This window comes from Ustilaginoidea virens, chromosome 1 (genome assembly GCF_000687475.1).
Source record: "Ustilaginoidea virens chromosome 1, complete sequence".
NCBI classification, from domain to species: Eukaryota; Fungi; Ascomycota; class Sordariomycetes; order Hypocreales; family Clavicipitaceae; genus Ustilaginoidea; species Ustilaginoidea virens.
The window spans coordinates 6,389,715-6,406,388 of record NC_057316.1 but is presented as its reverse complement, the minus strand read 5'-3'; the positions used below and the strand labels follow the sequence as shown (position 1 = coordinate 6,406,388).

General features: G+C 58.0%; 7 protein-coding genes across 7 annotated transcripts; 3 read left to right on the top strand and 4 right to left on the bottom strand.

Annotated features, from left to right (window-relative positions):
* Window positions 1–2,351: 2,351 nt before the first annotated feature.
* On the top strand, window positions 2,352–4,264 carry UV8b_01452 (uncharacterized protein; the record flags this gene model as incomplete). Its single annotated transcript, XM_043138950.1, has 3 exons — window positions 2,352–2,447; window positions 2,599–3,894; window positions 3,992–4,264. 3 exons carry the CDS (start codon window positions 2,352–2,354, stop codon window positions 4,262–4,264), a joined length of 1,665 nt encoding a protein of 554 aa, XP_042994884.1.
* A 674-nt stretch (window positions 4,265–4,938) lies between these two features.
* On the bottom strand, window positions 4,939–7,539 carry UV8b_01451 (uncharacterized protein; the record flags this gene model as incomplete). The annotated part of the gene is made up of 1 exon (XM_043138949.1): window positions 4,939–7,539. One exon carries the CDS (start codon window positions 7,537–7,539, stop codon window positions 4,939–4,941), a length of 2,601 nt encoding a protein of 866 aa, XP_042994883.1.
* An 844-nt stretch (window positions 7,540–8,383) lies between these two features.
* Window positions 8,384–9,300, top strand: UV8b_01450 (uncharacterized protein; the record flags this gene model as incomplete). The annotated part of the gene is made up of 4 exons (XM_043138948.1): window positions 8,384–8,436; window positions 8,518–8,546; window positions 8,614–9,075; window positions 9,131–9,300. 4 exons carry the CDS (start codon window positions 8,384–8,386, stop codon window positions 9,298–9,300), a joined length of 714 nt encoding a protein of 237 aa, XP_042994882.1.
* A 312-nt stretch (window positions 9,301–9,612) lies between these two features.
* Window positions 9,613–10,172, bottom strand: UV8b_01449 (uncharacterized protein; the record flags this gene model as incomplete). Its single annotated transcript, XM_043138947.1, has 3 exons — window positions 9,613–9,872; window positions 9,937–10,051; window positions 10,131–10,172. 3 exons carry the CDS (start codon window positions 10,170–10,172, stop codon window positions 9,613–9,615), a joined length of 417 nt encoding a protein of 138 aa, XP_042994881.1.
* A 510-nt stretch (window positions 10,173–10,682) lies between these two features.
* UV8b_01448 (uncharacterized protein) lies at window positions 10,683–12,200 on the top strand (the record flags this gene model as incomplete). Its single annotated transcript, XM_043138946.1, has 3 exons — window positions 10,683–11,103; window positions 11,229–11,779; window positions 11,997–12,200. The coding sequence occupies 3 exons, from the start codon at window positions 10,683–10,685 to the stop codon at window positions 12,198–12,200; spliced, it is 1,176 nt and encodes a 391-aa protein (XP_042994880.1).
* Window positions 12,201–12,623: 423 nt separating this feature from the next.
* Window positions 12,624–14,048, bottom strand: UV8b_01447 (uncharacterized protein; the record flags this gene model as incomplete). Its single annotated transcript, XM_043138945.1, has 6 exons — window positions 12,624–13,037; window positions 13,120–13,385; window positions 13,468–13,479; window positions 13,553–13,646; window positions 13,750–13,835; window positions 13,943–14,048. The coding sequence occupies 6 exons, from the start codon at window positions 14,046–14,048 to the stop codon at window positions 12,624–12,626; spliced, it is 978 nt and encodes a 325-aa protein (XP_042994879.1).
* Window positions 14,049–14,875: 827 nt separating this feature from the next.
* UV8b_01446 (uncharacterized protein) lies at window positions 14,876–15,515 on the bottom strand (the record flags this gene model as incomplete). The annotated part of the gene is made up of 2 exons (XM_043138944.1): window positions 14,876–15,019; window positions 15,102–15,515. 2 exons carry the CDS (start codon window positions 15,513–15,515, stop codon window positions 14,876–14,878), a joined length of 558 nt encoding a protein of 185 aa, XP_042994878.1.
* Window positions 15,516–16,674: the final 1,159 nt, after the last annotated feature.

The window sequence follows — 16,674 nt, the reverse complement described above, 5'->3', positions numbered from 1 at the left end:
AGGTCGGGTGACACGGCAGCAAGTTTGACATGCAACGTCAGGTTCTACCGCGCGACAGCGCCAAGCGGCGGAGGCAGCCAGCCACCTGGTTTCAGCTCCAACTACGGAGTAGGACACTCGTAGGAGTGCTCCATGCAAGAGACGCTTATCGCCCGGGGGACCAACAGGACCATTCCGGGAGCCACCCGGTGTTGGCCCATGGTCTGCAGAGGATGCGGGAGAATTGCAGGCGCCTGAATCACCAGTAGACGATGTTATCACGGGGCATGGGGTTTCAGCTCCATACACGGGAAGACAGGGATGCAACGGCAGCGGGATGGACGGCGGGATTCACGTATACTACTGCTTTGCCCAAGGCTCCATAGTCCACTTTCCGCCGTCCGGCTAGTGTTTGTTGGGCCGCGGCGTCTCTCCCACTTTGCTCACGCTCGGCTGCCACCGTGAGCTTCGAGTTGGGAAGCGCAGAGGCTGCCCTGTCCGGCTGCAGGACCGCTCGCTCGCTCCTCGCTGCCGGGGGACTAGAAAAAGCCAGGCGAATCCGAGTCTGGTGCAGCTCCCGCCGTGTTGCGGCGCCACGCCACGCCATGCCCATGCCCATGCCGTTTGAAGCCCGGACTGGACCAATGTGGCGGCGACTCTTGCAAAGCGCCGAGGCCCACGCCCTGTCGAGCTAAGGCTTCGCAAGAGGGTAACATGACTCTGCGGCGTGTGCTGGGAACGGTGAGCTGGCAGCTTTCAAAAGCTGCCTGCCTGCACTCAGCGGCGCCTCGACGACCTGCCGTGGGAGACACCAGCCAGACCCTGGGGATGGACGGACTGGGAAGCAGGGGCGCTCTGCTGCGTGCGAGAGCCCGGGAAAAAAAAAGTAAACTAAACTAAAGAAAAAAACTGCAAGAGTGCAAGCTATCCTTCTTCCCTGCTGCTGGCCAAGCTTGCCCAGTCGGCCTAGCGGCACTCCGGGGCGGGCCATTGGACGGAATAGGCAATCCCGCGGGGGCACCGCGTCGAGATGGGAAAGCTCGCTTTGCCTCGGCGCATGGGGGGGTCTCGAATGGGGGGGGGGTTTGGGGGTGTTCGTTTGGTTTGTTCGCCGGGTTGCTGCATCACGGCGTAGCTTGCTGAGTCTAAATCGCGCCAGGCAGCCAGCTGGGCGAATGGCGGAGGCTCAGCAACGCGCACGTGACCGGATTTATGCTTTTGGCCTGCCTCGCCCAGCCCACCGACCCTTTTTTTTTTTTTTTTTTTTTTTTTTTTTTTCTTTCTCTCGCCGGCCAATTGACTGGCAACTTACTTTGGTTTAGCGCGCGCAGGGACAGTGGACATTGACGGCTGGGGCTTAGCTTTCGCTGCTGGGGCACCAAGCCAACTTTGTCCCGCGGCAAAAGATTTGCAGGCACATGGCTGGGGGGCAGCAAGGTGCATATTGACTTGACATGTCTGGTACGTAGGTGCCTACTCCGTACCTGGGGTAGGAAACTACCAGGCATGCTACGACACTGAAGCTTACTTGCTCACACCCGCAGGATCTGTCTGTTTCTTCGCGTGCCACAAGTTCGGGCGTGGGGTCACCGCCACCGCCGGGTTGGGGAGAAAATTGGTCCCAGGAGCCAGGAGCCAGGAGCAAGAGCCAGGAGCCAGGGTGGCGGCGGCGTCTGGTGGCTGGCGTCACGAGGCGTCTCCCCGCAAAGCCAACCCTGCGCCGGCAGGGTCACCCAATGGCGGGGCCGGGGGGGGGGGTGTTCAAGGGTCAACTCGGGTGGCAAGTGCCGGACGCCCGCCCGCCCGCCAGCTGCCAGCGACTCCGAGGGTCTGGCTCATGGGTCGACAAGGGAAAGGGTTTAAAAAAAAAAAAAAAAAAAAAAAAAAAAAAAAAAAAACCCTGGCCAGCCCGTGGGTCCCCATTGGTGCGATGGATGGATGGAGGGGGAAGTTTCGCGGAGAACCCTGAAGGGAAATCAATCGAGCAGCGATAAAAAAATTCAGCTTCTTAAAGAAACAAGGCCCCGTGCCTTGTTCCGCGGCAAAAGCTTGTCCCTTTCCCCCCCCCGAATTGGCTTTTTCCTGCTGGCCGAGTGCTGAACCATGTTTTGGGCGGCTTCCAGTCATCATCATCTTGCTCGTAAATAAAGCCAGCCAGGCCGGGGCGATTCTCGCTCTTGCTCTTCCTCTCCCGCCCATTTCACCCTCTCTCTCTCTCTCTCATCAACCAGACCAGACAGAGACGGCTTGTTGGCTTGGCTTGGCTTCGCTTTGCCAGCGACTGTTGCCATCCCGAATTCCCCAGACAGACTCTTGCGCGCCCGTCAGTCACATTTCACATATACATGGTCGAGCTTCAACCCGTCTCAGCCATGTTTGCCAGGTTCCGCACGGCAGGTCGCTCCAAGAGCCAGGCGTCCGAGGGCGACGCGCCGGACAGCCGGCCCCGCGACTACGACAAGCAGTGGGTACGTTCAAGCTCAATGTCATTGTCCCATGTTGTCTTGTTTGCCGCCCGTCTTGGCGTCATCTGTGTCATCTGTGTCATCTGTGTCATCTCGTGCCAGCAAGTGCCAGCGAGGCCCCGGCCGCTGACCCCCAGCCCTCCTCTCTCCCCAGGCCAGCAAGTACCTGCTCGACCCGCTGACTGCGCCCGAGCCCAGCCAGGAGACGGGCCCGGGCACGTCGCACGTCAACCCCTACAGAGCCGCTGCCGGCAGCAGGCCAGGGGCGTCGCACCTCCGCCACGACGACCTGGAGCCAGGCCCGGGGCGCATGCGTCGAGGCTCGTCGCCCAGCGCGCTGCCGACCACCTCTGCGTGCCTGCTGCAGCAGCACCTGCACCTGCATCGCTATCCCACCCCCCCGGCGCCTGCTGCGAGCCCCGCCGACGCCGACCTCGCCCTGGACTGGTCCGCGCCCTTGCACCGCCGCCCGCTGCCGTCCACCGATGATGATCCGCTGCATCATCATCATCATCATCATCTTCACCAGCATCTTCACCAGCAACTGCACCAGCACCAGCACCAGCTACTGCACCAGCACCAGCAACTGCAACAGCAACTGCAACTGCGTCAGCAACTGCAACTGCACCAGCACCAGCCCCATCGCCATCACCACCCGCAGAGGCGCACGCAATCTCCCGCCGGCAGCGCCTCCCTCACGCCTCCCGCCTCCCCGCCGCCGGCGTACGCGCAGCACTTCCGCTCCAGCTCCTGCTCCTGCTCCTGCTCCTGCTCCCGCACCGGCCACAGCTGCAGCTACAGGAACCGGAGCCAGAGCCAGAGCCAGAGCCAGAGCCCGTCCTCGTTCTGGTCGCTCGAAACCCCGGACGCGGACTACTGCGCCCCGTCCTCGTATCCGCTGCCGCTACGTCATCGCCTCGGCTCCCGCCCCGCCGCCATCGCGACTCCTCCTCCTCCTCCCCCTTTTGCCCTCCCCTCCGTCGACACCGGCGCCATCCTCCGCAGACGCAGCTCCATCCGCGAGCGCTACCCGGGCGACATGTCCCACCGCCCTCTCGACATGATCAGAAACGACGCCATGGCGGCCGACCGGCCCTTCCGCCACCGCAAGCGCATCTCCGAGACCGACACCATCGACGCGCTCGACACCATCGGCGGCGCCTACCACCACGGCGGGCCCTACGACGCCACCCTCCTCAGCCGCAACCTCGACAAGAAGTCGTCCCCCGTCGCCGCCGTCGAGCAGTCCAACCTCGAGGCCATCCGCGCCACGCCCCGCGAAAACATCATCGACTCGCTGACCAGGCACGTGCCCCTCCAGGGCACCGCCTCCATCCCCGCCGGCTTGCCCGACATGAGCGGCCGCCTGATGCAGTACGACGAGGGCGCCGACCTGATGAGGGAGCCCGACGCCCCCGGCGGCGCCTACAAGCGCTGGGACTCTGGCCTCGTACGTCGTGCGCCCCCTTTTTTTTTTTTTTTTTTTTCTGTTTCTCTGCAGAGGAAGAAAGGAAATTGACCCCCTCCTTGCTAACCACCCCCCCTAGCAATACCATCCCGACGATCTCAAAGGCAAGGGCGAGCCCTCCTTCACCATCGAGCAGGAGCTCGGCAAGGACAAGCAGCAGCGTCGCCGCCACCGCTCGAGCGACCCGTCCGGCTTCGAGATGCAGTCCATGAGCCAGGACGCCGAGGCCAGCAACGCCGCCGCCGGCATCCAACGCAGCCACACGACCGGCAAGAAGCTCAGCGGAGGCCTCAGGAGACGCTTTGGCAGCTCGCGCCGGAAGAAGGACCATCCCGAGGACCATGACCAATAGTCTGGCAGTCCAGCAGTCCAGCAGTCCAGCAGTCCAGCAGTCCTTTCCCTCTCTCTCTCTCTTTCTGTCATGTCCTGTCTCTCTTTCTCACAATGGTTTCTTTCTTCTTCTTTTCTCTTCTCCTTTGTTGCTTTTCGTTCCGTCGCAGCACGCTGTGGGAATGGCGCCCGGGGCTCTTTGGTACACGTATAGGTCCGGCAACGCATGGGAAGTTGTTCGAGTGCGGGCGAGGGACCCGACTTTGGGGCTAAAACGACTGCGTTGGAAGTAGCTAGAATTAATGATGTAATGATGCGAAAACTGACGCTTTATTCGGTTGCACCCCTAGACTTGCCTTCCTTCCTACCGACCTAAATACCTTGGGTACTCAACATCGAAGGTGTAGGTATGTAGGTGCACCAGGCAGTCACTTGAGCCATGTGGCAGCCAGTGTGGCTTCATCTGAATAGGCTCCGTGCTACATCATCCGTGAATGTCTCCATCTGTGCATGGGACGTCTCAGCTGAGAAATTATGCTGTCGTCAGTGAGTGGAATCTTGGACGTCAGGGATACAAGTCACCAACAGCCCTCTGCTTCACGTGGCAACTTGCAGCTTTTCAAGTGATTCCTTTCTCTCCATCCATTAGTCTCCCCATGCATTAATCGTGCCCGACGCCGGGTTTTGCTCGCTTCCTCATCTGTAGCCCTCTCGTCTGGCATCATCCGTATACACCATCTCCTGAGCACCGCCGCTTGGCCTTTCCAAATAGGCCACCTCCACTCCCCCGCCAAGCTGACCGCTTTGCGCACCATCAACCGGCCGGACGCTGTACGACCTTCGCATGACCGGCTCCTGGCTGGGATGGTATTCTCTCAGGTACGGCTGCAAGACCTCGCGGCGACCGTCTGGGTGGACGCTGGCTCTGTACTCTGGCGGCCCATGAAGTTCGGGGCGCGCTGCATGAACTCGTCCAAAGTCAGGGGCCATCTGGTAACGGACAGCTTCAACCGGTCGCACGCTTGCCGGGCGCAGCCCATAGCCCTCATCCCCGTTATATCTCCTCTCTGGCGGAGCGAGCACTTGGACGAATTCACCTTGGGCAGCCAAAGGCGGACGAGCAGAGTACTCTCTTTGACGTTCGTCACGGTAATCGTGGGCAGCATACTCTGGCTGGCTTATGAGCCGTCGACCCACGGGATACACCTGCGAAGGCGGAGGCGCCGGCGCCCTATACACGATGCTGCCGCCATCTTCAAACTGCCGCGGAGCCGCGTGACGTGACAAGGAGGCACTGGGCAGCCGCTCGTACACTATTTCCTGCTCACCGTTCTGCGGCGGCGGCGGAGGGACGGCATATGGACGCGACGCAGTGTGCTGGGGGGGCTCGATATACTCACGGCCATAGGCATCAACCAGAATTCTTGAGGGGGCGGGTCGCGGAGGGGGGATGAATGCTTCGCCCTCGGCATGCGTAGACCGGGACCCATCATGGTACTCACGATAGGGACGCGACCCGACCGAGTAGGGATCAGCCACTATGACTTGCGACACTGCTCTTGGTGGATGGACAGGCCTCGTCGAATACTGCGGTGCTAGGTCGGCTGGATGGGCCTGTCGATCGACGGCTTCTTCCGCGAGCACCCACTGTTCACCGTAATAACCGCTGTAGCTCGATTCTCCCGTCGCAGCAGAGTTGCTGTAGACTTGTTGTTGTTGAGGATAGCCGCTTCCGCCGACATGACCTACCGGCACAGCACTTGCCCTCCCTGACGGCGCGACATATCCAATGCCGGCATTGCCAACAGCATTGCCGTGGTTATACCTTGGTGCATGCCCCAGTTCGGCGGGTGGCCCTTGGACTTGTCTTTGTCGCTTGGTCGGGCGAGTGAAGGAAGGGGCGTTGAGCGGGGACGGTGACCGGGGCTCGGGTTTGATGCGCGGAACCGTTTCGGGGTCAGTTTCCTGCTTGTCGGCTTTCCTCTTCTTCTTTTTGCTTCTCTTCTTCCCGCCTTGCGACGAACTATCAGGGCTTGTTACATTATTGTTTTCTGTCCTCAAGGCTACAACTTGCGCGGTAGTCCCCACGGTACTGCGACGACTGGTAGCTTCTGGAACAATGGGTGATGCTTTAGCCAATGCACTCAACGACGAAGGATGAGTCGGCTGCGGAGCAACGACTTGCAGAGAATGATTGCGAATGAGCGGCGAAGGAGGATGACTGTCAAGACGCTCGCCATCAGCCGGGCGAGTAGTATGCGGCGGCGCTTGCGCTTGACTTTTGGAGCTGGCTAGCATTGTCGCCATTTGGGCTCTTTCATGAAACAGATCATCCGGTTTGCCGACGGCATTCTTGCTATGCCTCAAGACGGAAGGGCCCGTGGTGGCACCATGAATGTAATTATTCAGGCCAGGTACGACGCTTATCTGGGAGGTCAGACGCGCGTCGTCTGCCGCGGCATGGCTGCTACGTGGGCCAGGATGCGGAGGATGCGCGGAAGCAATGGTTCCAGCAACAGGGTCGGAGGGACGTTCGACATGCGTGTTGGCCTGCCGTGACGGTTGTTCATGTTGCGACCTACGGTTAGCACCATCTTGAGATTCTGATAAGGTACGCACACGCGAGGTTAGATGAGAATCGGGAGTATCATGACGGGACGAGTAAAAGGTGCTCTCATCCAAGGAGTCACTTGTAGTATCGGCGACGACGTTCAAGTTCTCGCCATCTGCTGATGAGGCAGCAGCAGCAGCAGCAGAAGCAGAAGCAGAGGCAGAAGCAGAAGGGGCAACAGCATCGGCTTGCACCAGGTCAAGGGCTTTGGCAAGCACATGAGACAGGTCAAGATCCGAGGATGGCTCTGCCTGGCCGACTTTGAAGCTCGATCGGCGTTGCTCAAACTCATCCTTCAACGCGCGCTCCAAACGTTGCCTTTGAAGCTGCAGCTCGGCTATCACAAGCTGATCGGACTTTTCTAGAGAATCAGAATCACGATTCGGTTCATGCCGAGCCGATGCATCGGGCCGAGTCAGAGGCGCGGTGGCTACAGGACCCCCTGCGCCATGCAGCGCGGGTTCGGCGGCCGCCCTGGGCCCTTCATTGTGAAGGGGGACAGGCTTTGGCGACGCGGCCAGGCTGCGCGGAACCGTGATGGTGGGGTGTTTTCCCGCAATGATGGCATCGCGAAGCCGTATAATCTTGTTATACTGCTGGAGCTCGTAGGCCTCCTTCTCGGCCAGCCTGTTCAAGCTGAGCCCATTCGTTGGGAGGGTTGAAGCAGCTGATGCGGCCTGGGCCATTGCATGCAGTCAAAATGTCGGCAGGGATTGTATCCACGATAAAAAAGGGAAAACCAGCTCTCCGTCTCCTCTCGCAGTTACTCCGTACGGTTTCAAAGCTGCGCAAAAACGCAGAAAGCAAAGCATCCGGAAGAGTCAAATGGTTTTGAGCACGTTTGCCATTGCAAAGCTTGGGTGGCTCGAGTGTTGCATAAAGGACAAAAAGGCGGCGAAGAGGGAGAAAAAGTGGTGAATCCACAGCAGGGGTTTTGCAGCAAAGTTGAGTGGCAAAACTTCCCTCGGGGCAGGCGCGGCATTGGGCGGTGTAGGCGGCAGTATTCGGGCCGACGTATTAGTCATTCATGCACGTGCGGGTGGAGTGGAAGTCGTGAATCATGCATGACCCGAATGACGAATCTCAACTGGATTCATGGGACGGAGTACGAAGGACAAAGTACGATGTACGATGTACGAAGTGCCGAGAACGGAAATGACAGTTGAAGAAGGGATATTTCGGAGAAAATCAAAGGGAAAGCAAGGACTGCAGCAGCACCAAGGGTGCCCGATTTTAGACAGGCCACGCGTGGGCTTGATGTGTTATGGTGTGGAAACTCGAGGGGTCAATTTCGCCCCGGAATGGTGGCTACGTAATTGCTGGCTTCTTCTCAATCGGCCGACTCGCGGCCTTGTCCCAGCGCATCCTCGCCGAGCTTCGGATCAACATTGGTCACAGTCTTTCAACCGCGTCGCCATCACCGCCAACTCCCCCGTTGCCTCATGAATTGGGGAATCGTCGCCACGTTACGCGCAATTCAGGGTCAACACGCTCCCACCGTTCCTCACAGCCACGTAACCAATCCGCACAATGTCAATGTCCGTGATCAATGGAACGCGGCGCGATATGCCGGTCCTCTTCTTGTAAGTCCTGCCTCCGCACTCGTTGCCACCATTCCGGGCCGAAAGTGGATCACGTGTAACCTTTGCGTGTTTTGTCTCTAGCGATATCGACAACTGTTTATACTCTCGAAGTGAGGTGTCTGCGTTGTCCTCTTAATGATTCCCTTCCGCTTGGGTTGCTGACTTGGCGGTTCAAAGGCACCAAAGTTCAGGACTTGATGGCAGAGCTCATCGACAAGTACTTTGCCAAGCACCTCGAGCTTCCCTTTGATGAAGCCGTCAGGCTCCATAAAGAATACTACACAGGCTACGGACTCGCCATCGAGGGCCTCGTTCGCCATCACCAGATCGACCCGTTAAAGTACAACGCCGAAGTCGACGATGCTTTGCCGCTCCAAGACATCATCAAGCCTGATCCGGCTCTCCGGAGGCTGCTTGATGATATCGACAGGTCCAAAGTCAAAACATGGCTCTTCACCAACGCCTATGTTACCCACGCCAAGAGAGTCGTCCGTTTGCTGGGTATCGAGGACCTGTTTGACGGGCTGACATTCTGCAATTACGCCGAGCAACCTCTCGTCTGTAAACCTCACCCAGACATGTATACAAAAGCCATGAAGGAAGCTGGCGTTAGCGAGGTCCAAGACTGCTATTTTGTTGGTACGTGTTTTTCTCTGCTGCGACTGCCCACGCAACAGCCAGCTAACAAACGCAGATGACTCGTTTTTGAACTGCAGCAAGGCCAAAGACTTTGGCTGGACTGCCGTCCATCTCGTCGAGCAAGGCCTTCCACCCCCCACGACGAAGGCCTCCCAGTACCAGATTCAACACCTCCGAGAATTGCGGCGCGTTTTCCCGCAGTTTTTCAAGTCTACCTCGGCTTGAGCACCACGGGTCATGAACCCCGGTTCCTTCTTGATGGGTAGCAAAGGAGCAGTTTCAAGCGCATTGCCCCTTGCCACTACTTCTGGCCCAACCAGGGATCACCGTGACGAGAAGAACCTGAATAGAAGCAATAGAGTCTTAATCTTGCCATGGCTCAGATTGAAACTTGACTGGCACAAGACTTGCCTAGCCGTATTCGAAAGAAAAAGGAGAAGAAGAAGAAGAAGAGGAAGAAGAAGGAGAAAAAACCAAAAACCAAAACACCACGCTATGCAATCCGTTCCCATGCAAGGCACTGCAAATGGTCAAACGCTACGGTCGCCGTATGCTTCGAATGACGTTGTCCAAATGCAACAGGATCTGATCTCGTTCCTTCAACGCTTCCTGTCTCTGCGCTTCGGCCGCCTTCAGGTCTTCTTCCAGGTCTCTGATATTCCTCTCCTGATCCCTCTCGCTGTTGTCGAGGCCAGGCAGGTTGGAGATGAGCACTTCGATTTGCTGCTCCTTGATGATGAGATCCCGTGACAGCTCCTTCAGGCCTGCTGCAAACTCGTCCGGCGGTAGCGGATCGACTACAGAAGCATCAGCTTGTAGAACAGCGAGCGTGACGTCCCGTTGCCCGTCTGACAAAAATACCTTCTTTCTGATGAGGCTCCTGCTTGGCGTCGCGAACCTTGTCATTCGGGCCGAGAGTCTCGAGGTCGTGCCTCCGTTGGACAAAGTGCAGGCATGCCACGAACTGCTGCGCAAGCTATCGCGCGAATCAGCAGTGCTCTTTTTTCTCATTTTGCTACCGAGTCAAGGGGGCCAGGCTGCGGGAAAGTAAATACTTGATCAACCGCGTCTTGAAGCTGGGTGAGGCGGTCACCCATTGCGGCGCTAAGCAGAGTGCATGTAGGTGGGAGGTCTTGCTGAAGAAAAAAACAGCGAAAGAAAACAAAAGCTGTAGGCGAAGATTAGACGGTTGCCCCAAAGTTGATTATCGAGGGTATTGCCATGTAAGCTAGCTGCCCGTCAATCAGCATGCGGCCAAATGGGTGGTGGTGGTGGTGATTGGTGGTGATGGTGGTGCTAGTAAGGACGGCGAGAATAGACGAGCCGCTCCACAGGTCCACAGTCAGGTGCCTGTGGCTTGGCTCTGGCCTGCGGATCCCTTGAGAAGTGAACACCTAGACCTTCTTGTCGCATCAATGGTGACAACTTCAGTCACAATTTTCTCATCCGCCTCTCAGCCCGCCCGTCAACCCGCCCGTCAACCCACCCGCCCCTTGCCGTGCCATCGCAAGCCTTTCCATCCCCCCCCGTTTCTCTTACACGGGGAGCACGAGTTCTCCTGATAATTTCTCCTTCCCCCCCTCCCAGGCCCCAATCTCGACGTCGCAATGGCAGCGCCGCCGCCCAACGGCCATGAGCAAGGCGCTCCTCTGCCCATGCTCCTGCCCGGCCAGCGCCCTACGCCTGAGCAAATCGCAGAGATTCAGCGACGAATCGCCGAAGACGCCGAAAAGGCCGGCCTGACGGTTCCCGAGTTCATCGAGCGTATCAAGAAGCAGTCCATGGAGCAGCAACGGATGCAAATGATGCAGCAGCAGCAGCAGCATGGCCCAGGGGGCCATGTGCACGGAGAACACTGCAACCACGACCACGGCCACGGCCACGGCCACCATCACCAACACCAGGCCCAGCCGATCGTTCCCGGACCGCCCAATCCCCAGGCTCTTGCCGTAGCGGCCTTTCTCAAAGGCCAGGATCTCAAGCAGCGCACCAGCATCCTGGGTGGTGAGCGCAAGGACATGTTTAGAGGTACGTCGAACTCGCAGGAGGAGCAAGGCTGTTCTTTACTTCCCCCCAAAGGGAGAGCACCACGTCGGCGCAGGTTGCTAACCCCGTTTTGTTTTTTTCCTTTTCCCCCTTGGGCCACGCCATAGTCAAGCGTGCTCTGCGAGCTCTGCAGTCGCCTGCGTACGAGAAGGCCCGCAAGAAGAACCCCCTTCTTCCCGAAATCACGGATCGCGCGTCCCTGGAAAACGCGTTCAAGCTGCTCCCCCTCAGCATGCTGGCCCTGAGAGTCTGCAAGATCGAGCCGGAGCTGGGTGCCAACGGCAAGAAGCCCAAGCGAGTCAAGGGCCAGTGGAACGTGCGAATCGAGCAGCAGCAGGACGCCGGCGACGACATGTACTACGTCTGGCTGTACGAGGGCAGCCAGATCAAGCGCCAGCTTTATGCTGCTGTCGCTCTTGTCCTGATCTTCATCGTCGTGCTGTACCCTCTCTGGCCGCTGGTGCTGCGCCAGGGCGTCTACTACCTCAGCTGGGGCCTGCTGGGCCTGCTGGGCCTGTTCTTCCTCATGGCCATCTTCCGCGTCATCCTGTTCTGCGTCACGTACTTTGCCGTGCCCCCGGGCCTGTGGCTGTATCCCAACCTGTGGGAAGATGTTTCCTTTATGGACAGTTTCCGTCCCGTGTGGGCGTGGCATGAGGTGTGTTTTTCCCCTTTCCTTTCCTTTCCTTTCCTTTCCTTTCCTTTCCTTTCCTTCTCCTATTTCTTCTCTGTTTTCTCTGTTTCCCGCTTCCTCTTCCTCTTCTTCTTTCTTTTTCCCCCTTCTTTCCCTTGTTCCTTGTCCTTGTTCTCTTCTCTACATTCTGGCTTTTCTCTCCCTCCCTCTCCCCCTCTCGCTGACACCCCCCTTTCACCAGTCTGCCGCCGACAAGAAGAAAAAGAAAAAGGCCAAGACTGCCGCCCGATCTGTCGGCCCCAATCCCGCCTTCGCCGCTGCCACGGGCCAAGTAGCGCCGACCGCCGCCACCACCACCGGCACCGAAACACAGATCAACAAGAGCGTGCTGCAACAGCGACACTACGAAGCCCCCAAAGTGGAGGAGCTAGCCGACGACGAGTAGGCTCGGGGGGAGGCGAGGGGAGAGTTTTTCGGGGACTGCCCAGGCAGGGGGCTATCCGTATGGTGGTGTAAGCGGAACCCCATGGCGCGGTACACGTGGTCGTTCCGTTGTTCGCGGCGGGTGCCTGAAAGAAGCCATCTCATAGATTTATATATGCGGAATGTTACGAAAGTCCAGCTGGTCTCTTTGCGTGCCCACAGAGTCGGCGGCACTTGCGGCAGGCACTTTTTTTTTTTGTTTTGTTTTTCTTCTTTCTTTTGACAACAAAGTCCCTCTTAACCTCGGCCGCAAAAACTTGGCCAACATGCACAGCCTCAAGGGGTCCAGCCAAACTCTGTCCCACGAATTCGACGAGAATCTCGGCAACTGCCAAGCTTCTTCTTCTTTTTTTTCCTTTTCGGACCCCGCCCATCCATCATCGCTCTAATTCTCACTTCCCTCCGTCCGCTCATAATACTTGACCGCTCCCTCGGCCGTGGCGCACGTCGTTAATCTGCCCCCCGCGGCTGCCGCGTCCAGCTTCCTTCCCTCGGCGCGCTGAGGCGTCCCGCGCACATGGTAGTAGTACCACACCTCGTTGAGCACCGTGCGCCCATTGTCCGCCGATCCCCTACCGGCCTCGGTCTCGTTGAACCTGGGTCCCCCGCAGCCGATAAACGGCGGGTGGCCAAACCTCTCCGTCAGCGCCGCCTGCACCTCGGACACGGTGTAGCCTGTGCTGTTGGACGGCCGGATACCCGCGTCGGCCAGCCAGCGGAATGTGGGCAGTCTGCGCTGCCAGGTGATGACTGTCTCGAAGAAGTCGAACAGGTCGCTGTGCTGGGCAGCTTTGGGGCCCTTTACTCAACAACATCAGCGACAAGAAGCAGCCTGACAGATCATTCCTCGCCGGCAGCCAGGCACAGTGAGGGGCGCTTACGTAGCATTCCGCTTGAAAGGTTGAGTAGCACGTCGCGTGCTTGGAGAACTCGTGCGCCCAAAATACCCAGTTGGGGTCCGACTGGCTGACCCAGTACCTGTTCATGTAGGCCAGGAGATCGAGCTTGCCGTAGGGCCCGAACCACTGGTCGATGGGCTCGCCCCTGTACGCCGGGACGGGGGTGCCCCCGGGCTTGTTGTTCGTGGTGTTGGGGGATGGCTTGGGGTCATACTGGCGGCTCAGGTCGCAGTACTGGGTATACGAACCTGCTCAAAGGGTGAGTGAGAGACGGGGTTGGGCGGGATGCGATGCGAACGAGCACGCTCACGCGCAAGAGTTTCCCCGTACCGTTGCAGAAATCTGCGTCGATCTAGTTAGCGGCGGGCCAGGTTGACGTCGGTGCATGCTATCATTGCTGAGCTGGAGGGCTTACCGGGCCAAAGACCGTGAATGCCCCAGGCGTGTTTGGGATAGAGTTGGCCGTGGCTCTCGAGGCCCGTGAAGGTGCTCCATAGTTGAGTGGCCACCTGCGCGGGTCGAGGTGAGCACACGCGAGGCCGGGTTTGGATTTTTTTTGTTTTTTTTTTCTGGGCTTCTTCTCCTGCCTTGCCATCAGATGCGACGACTTACCAGCAGCCCGCCGTACGTCTCCGTGCAGCAAGTATCCTTAACCTTGTCCAGCGCGGCCTCGCAGGAGCACGAGAGTACCGGCTCGACTGGCTCGCGCCGCTCGGCGTCAGCGCAATTCGACCACTTGAAGCAGCGGCCCGACTCGTGGGAGCATGCCAGGAATGCCTTCCAGCGGGCGCTGGCACCTGCTCACCAATCGCGCACGTATGATTGTCGGGCGTCATGCCAGGATACAATCCCGCCGCCGCAGTCCCCGCCAGGGCAGCAGCAACGCCAACGACAAAGCCCGCGTGACGCATGTCGCCTGTCGCCTGGTCGATCAAGTCCGGTCTGCACTATGTGACGCACGATTGTATTTGAAAGAAGAATAGAAGAGAAGAAAGAATCCAGCAAGACACGGTTTCGGCGTCAGTGTCGGAGTCGGAGTCGGAGTCGGTGTCGGGATCTGTAATTGCGGCGGAGTGCTAGGCACAGGCAAATTGGAAAGTAAATAGGGAAAACTCATGCAAGACAAATAATTTCTGAGCGGCCGGTTTTTCCGCTTTGCAGTCAAACTACTGCCTAGTGCCGACTAGGGGAGGCCAAAATAAAAAAATAATAAAATAAAATAAAAGGGAGAAAATGAGACTGAAAAGGCAAGCAGCATAAAGGCCGGAGGCTAGCAGCCTGTGTGACCTGCACCGGCTCCTCCTCGTCTTGCAAAGGGTCCTGTGATTGTCGGTGACTCGGGCTGCTGTTCCGGCTTGGCTATCCGGGCGGCCGGGCCTAGCGACGCAAAGCCCCCGCGCGACGACGCGCAGATGCATTGAGCCCTGCCCAGATCCAGCAACTCTCCCGTGGTGGTCCCAGCCTTAACGCGGGTTTTATACCAGGCTTGGGACCCAGGCATGCTTTGTTGGTACTAGGCTGGAAACGACCTGCATGACGGTGCAACACGGGCTAATGCCCGAAACGAGCTGGGGTATCTGTAAGATTCTGTATACTATGCACCAGTGGCCTGGGGTGCTTTGGATTCGGCGTGCCGGCTTGCCGTGTGTCCGTGGCAGCGCCTCGAGACTCTCAACTTGTCAACCGTCAGCAGAGCGCTTGTTGAAGTTCCGGGCATCGGCAGTGCGGGCGCCAAGCGTCATTGGAGATGCTTGTAAAAAAAGACGCCATCCTTCAACTCCCCCGTCGGACCCAACCCGTACGCCGGCACCCGTCCCGACTCAACCCAACCTAGTTTTCTAAATACTGCCTCGGCAGCACTGCCTGTTTCCGTGTCGAACAACTACACCTCAGTTAGCTCGGCCTACAACGGGACCCCCTCACTGCTTAGTCGGGACTCAGGCCGGTCAAGGCAAAATACGTACCAAGAGCTTTCTCCCCATCCTGGAAGCCTCCCTCTCCAAGGCTCCCATGAGGGCCCGAGCACCGCCTCTCTCCCTGAAATTCTTGTGTACCAACAGCTTCTCTACAGTGCCCCGGAACGCACCTGTTTCCGAGTACGGTGTCGAGAGCATTACCACGCCCATGACTTCGGGCCCCTTGAGCCTTGCAGAGGGATCGGTCTCAATCACCAGTATCCAGATAAACCGCTTGCCGTCGTTGACTTCAGCTATCCGCTCCTTCCACCACGTCAGAAGCTTCTCGTGTGAAAGGGGCGGCAAGAAGGTGGCAATGATGCGGTCTTGGGTGATGCAAGAAGCATGTATGGCGGCAAGATAGGGCGTGAGATGCGAATGCTGCTTCGCATCAAAGGGAATGACGATGGCCGCATGGGCCATGATGCCGGAATCGAGGTGGCGCTCGAGGGGCCGCAGAGAATCCGGTTCGCTGTCGTACTTGCAGGGCTGTGACGGAGACTGACAGAGGGAGCAAGTCTTTGGGAAGTGAAGCCGTGAAGGTGTGCCACGCTTCGAGACCTTTTTTTTTTCCCTCCGAATCAATTCCCAAGTGTGAGCTGGTTAATCTGCGAATGGGTTAGATCGTGATGAAATTGCGGGCTTCATAGAGCTCTTCCACCAGGTGTCTGATGACTAGGTAGATGGCTGATTGAAACCCTGGGGCCACAGGGAGGAAAAGGTGAAAACACGCCCAGCATGGGCGGCCACACAGGCTCATTGCATCTATCACGTACAGGCAAAGACAAAGCGTAGGGTTTGATTGAGCTCACCGGCGACAAGAGGCAAAAGAAAGCAAACGGAAGGGACGAGCTTGTCAGTCGACCGTTCTGGCTGGCAGTGGTTGGGCGGTGGGTTTGCCCCAACTCGGCTGATTGGCGGGGGTTTTTGCTGTGGAGCAACCACGAACTCGGAACATTGAAGCTACGTCGTACGGAGTACCAGCTGCATCCTAGAATATACATATGTACCTACCTAGATTCTAGGTACCTAGGTACCTTGAGTAATGTATCAGCAGGGTACTTGAGCACTACCGGGAACAATCACAACAGGAAGGTGGTACGCATCAACCCACCTTCCATCAAGACACGATCAAGAATAGGATTAGCAGTCCAACTAGGAGGTAGGCACCTACAGGCTAGGTTCCTATGCCAGGCAAGGATGTAATCATCAACAGTACATATCGGTGAATATTCAGGTGCATAGGGAAATAGCCGAGCAAGGCCAAGGCAGCAGGGCCCGAGACGAAAAGAGGATGCAAAGCCCGTTATCCGTCGTGTAAACTCTATATACACAAGAGCCGTTGGCCCCGATGAAAACCCCAAACTCCATTCCGACCCAGACCTTGGTTGGTGAGACGCGTCCAGATCAACTCAACTACAAGACACCCCATGTCATCCCAGTGGTTTCATCTTCTCCAACATATCCTTACCATCAAGAAAACAGCCCATTAACTCGCCATCCCTCGCCCGAGGCGCAATGCGTCATTAAAAGTCAGCGTCAACTGCATCATGCCCTTCAGCTGCTGGCGAGCATCCTTCTT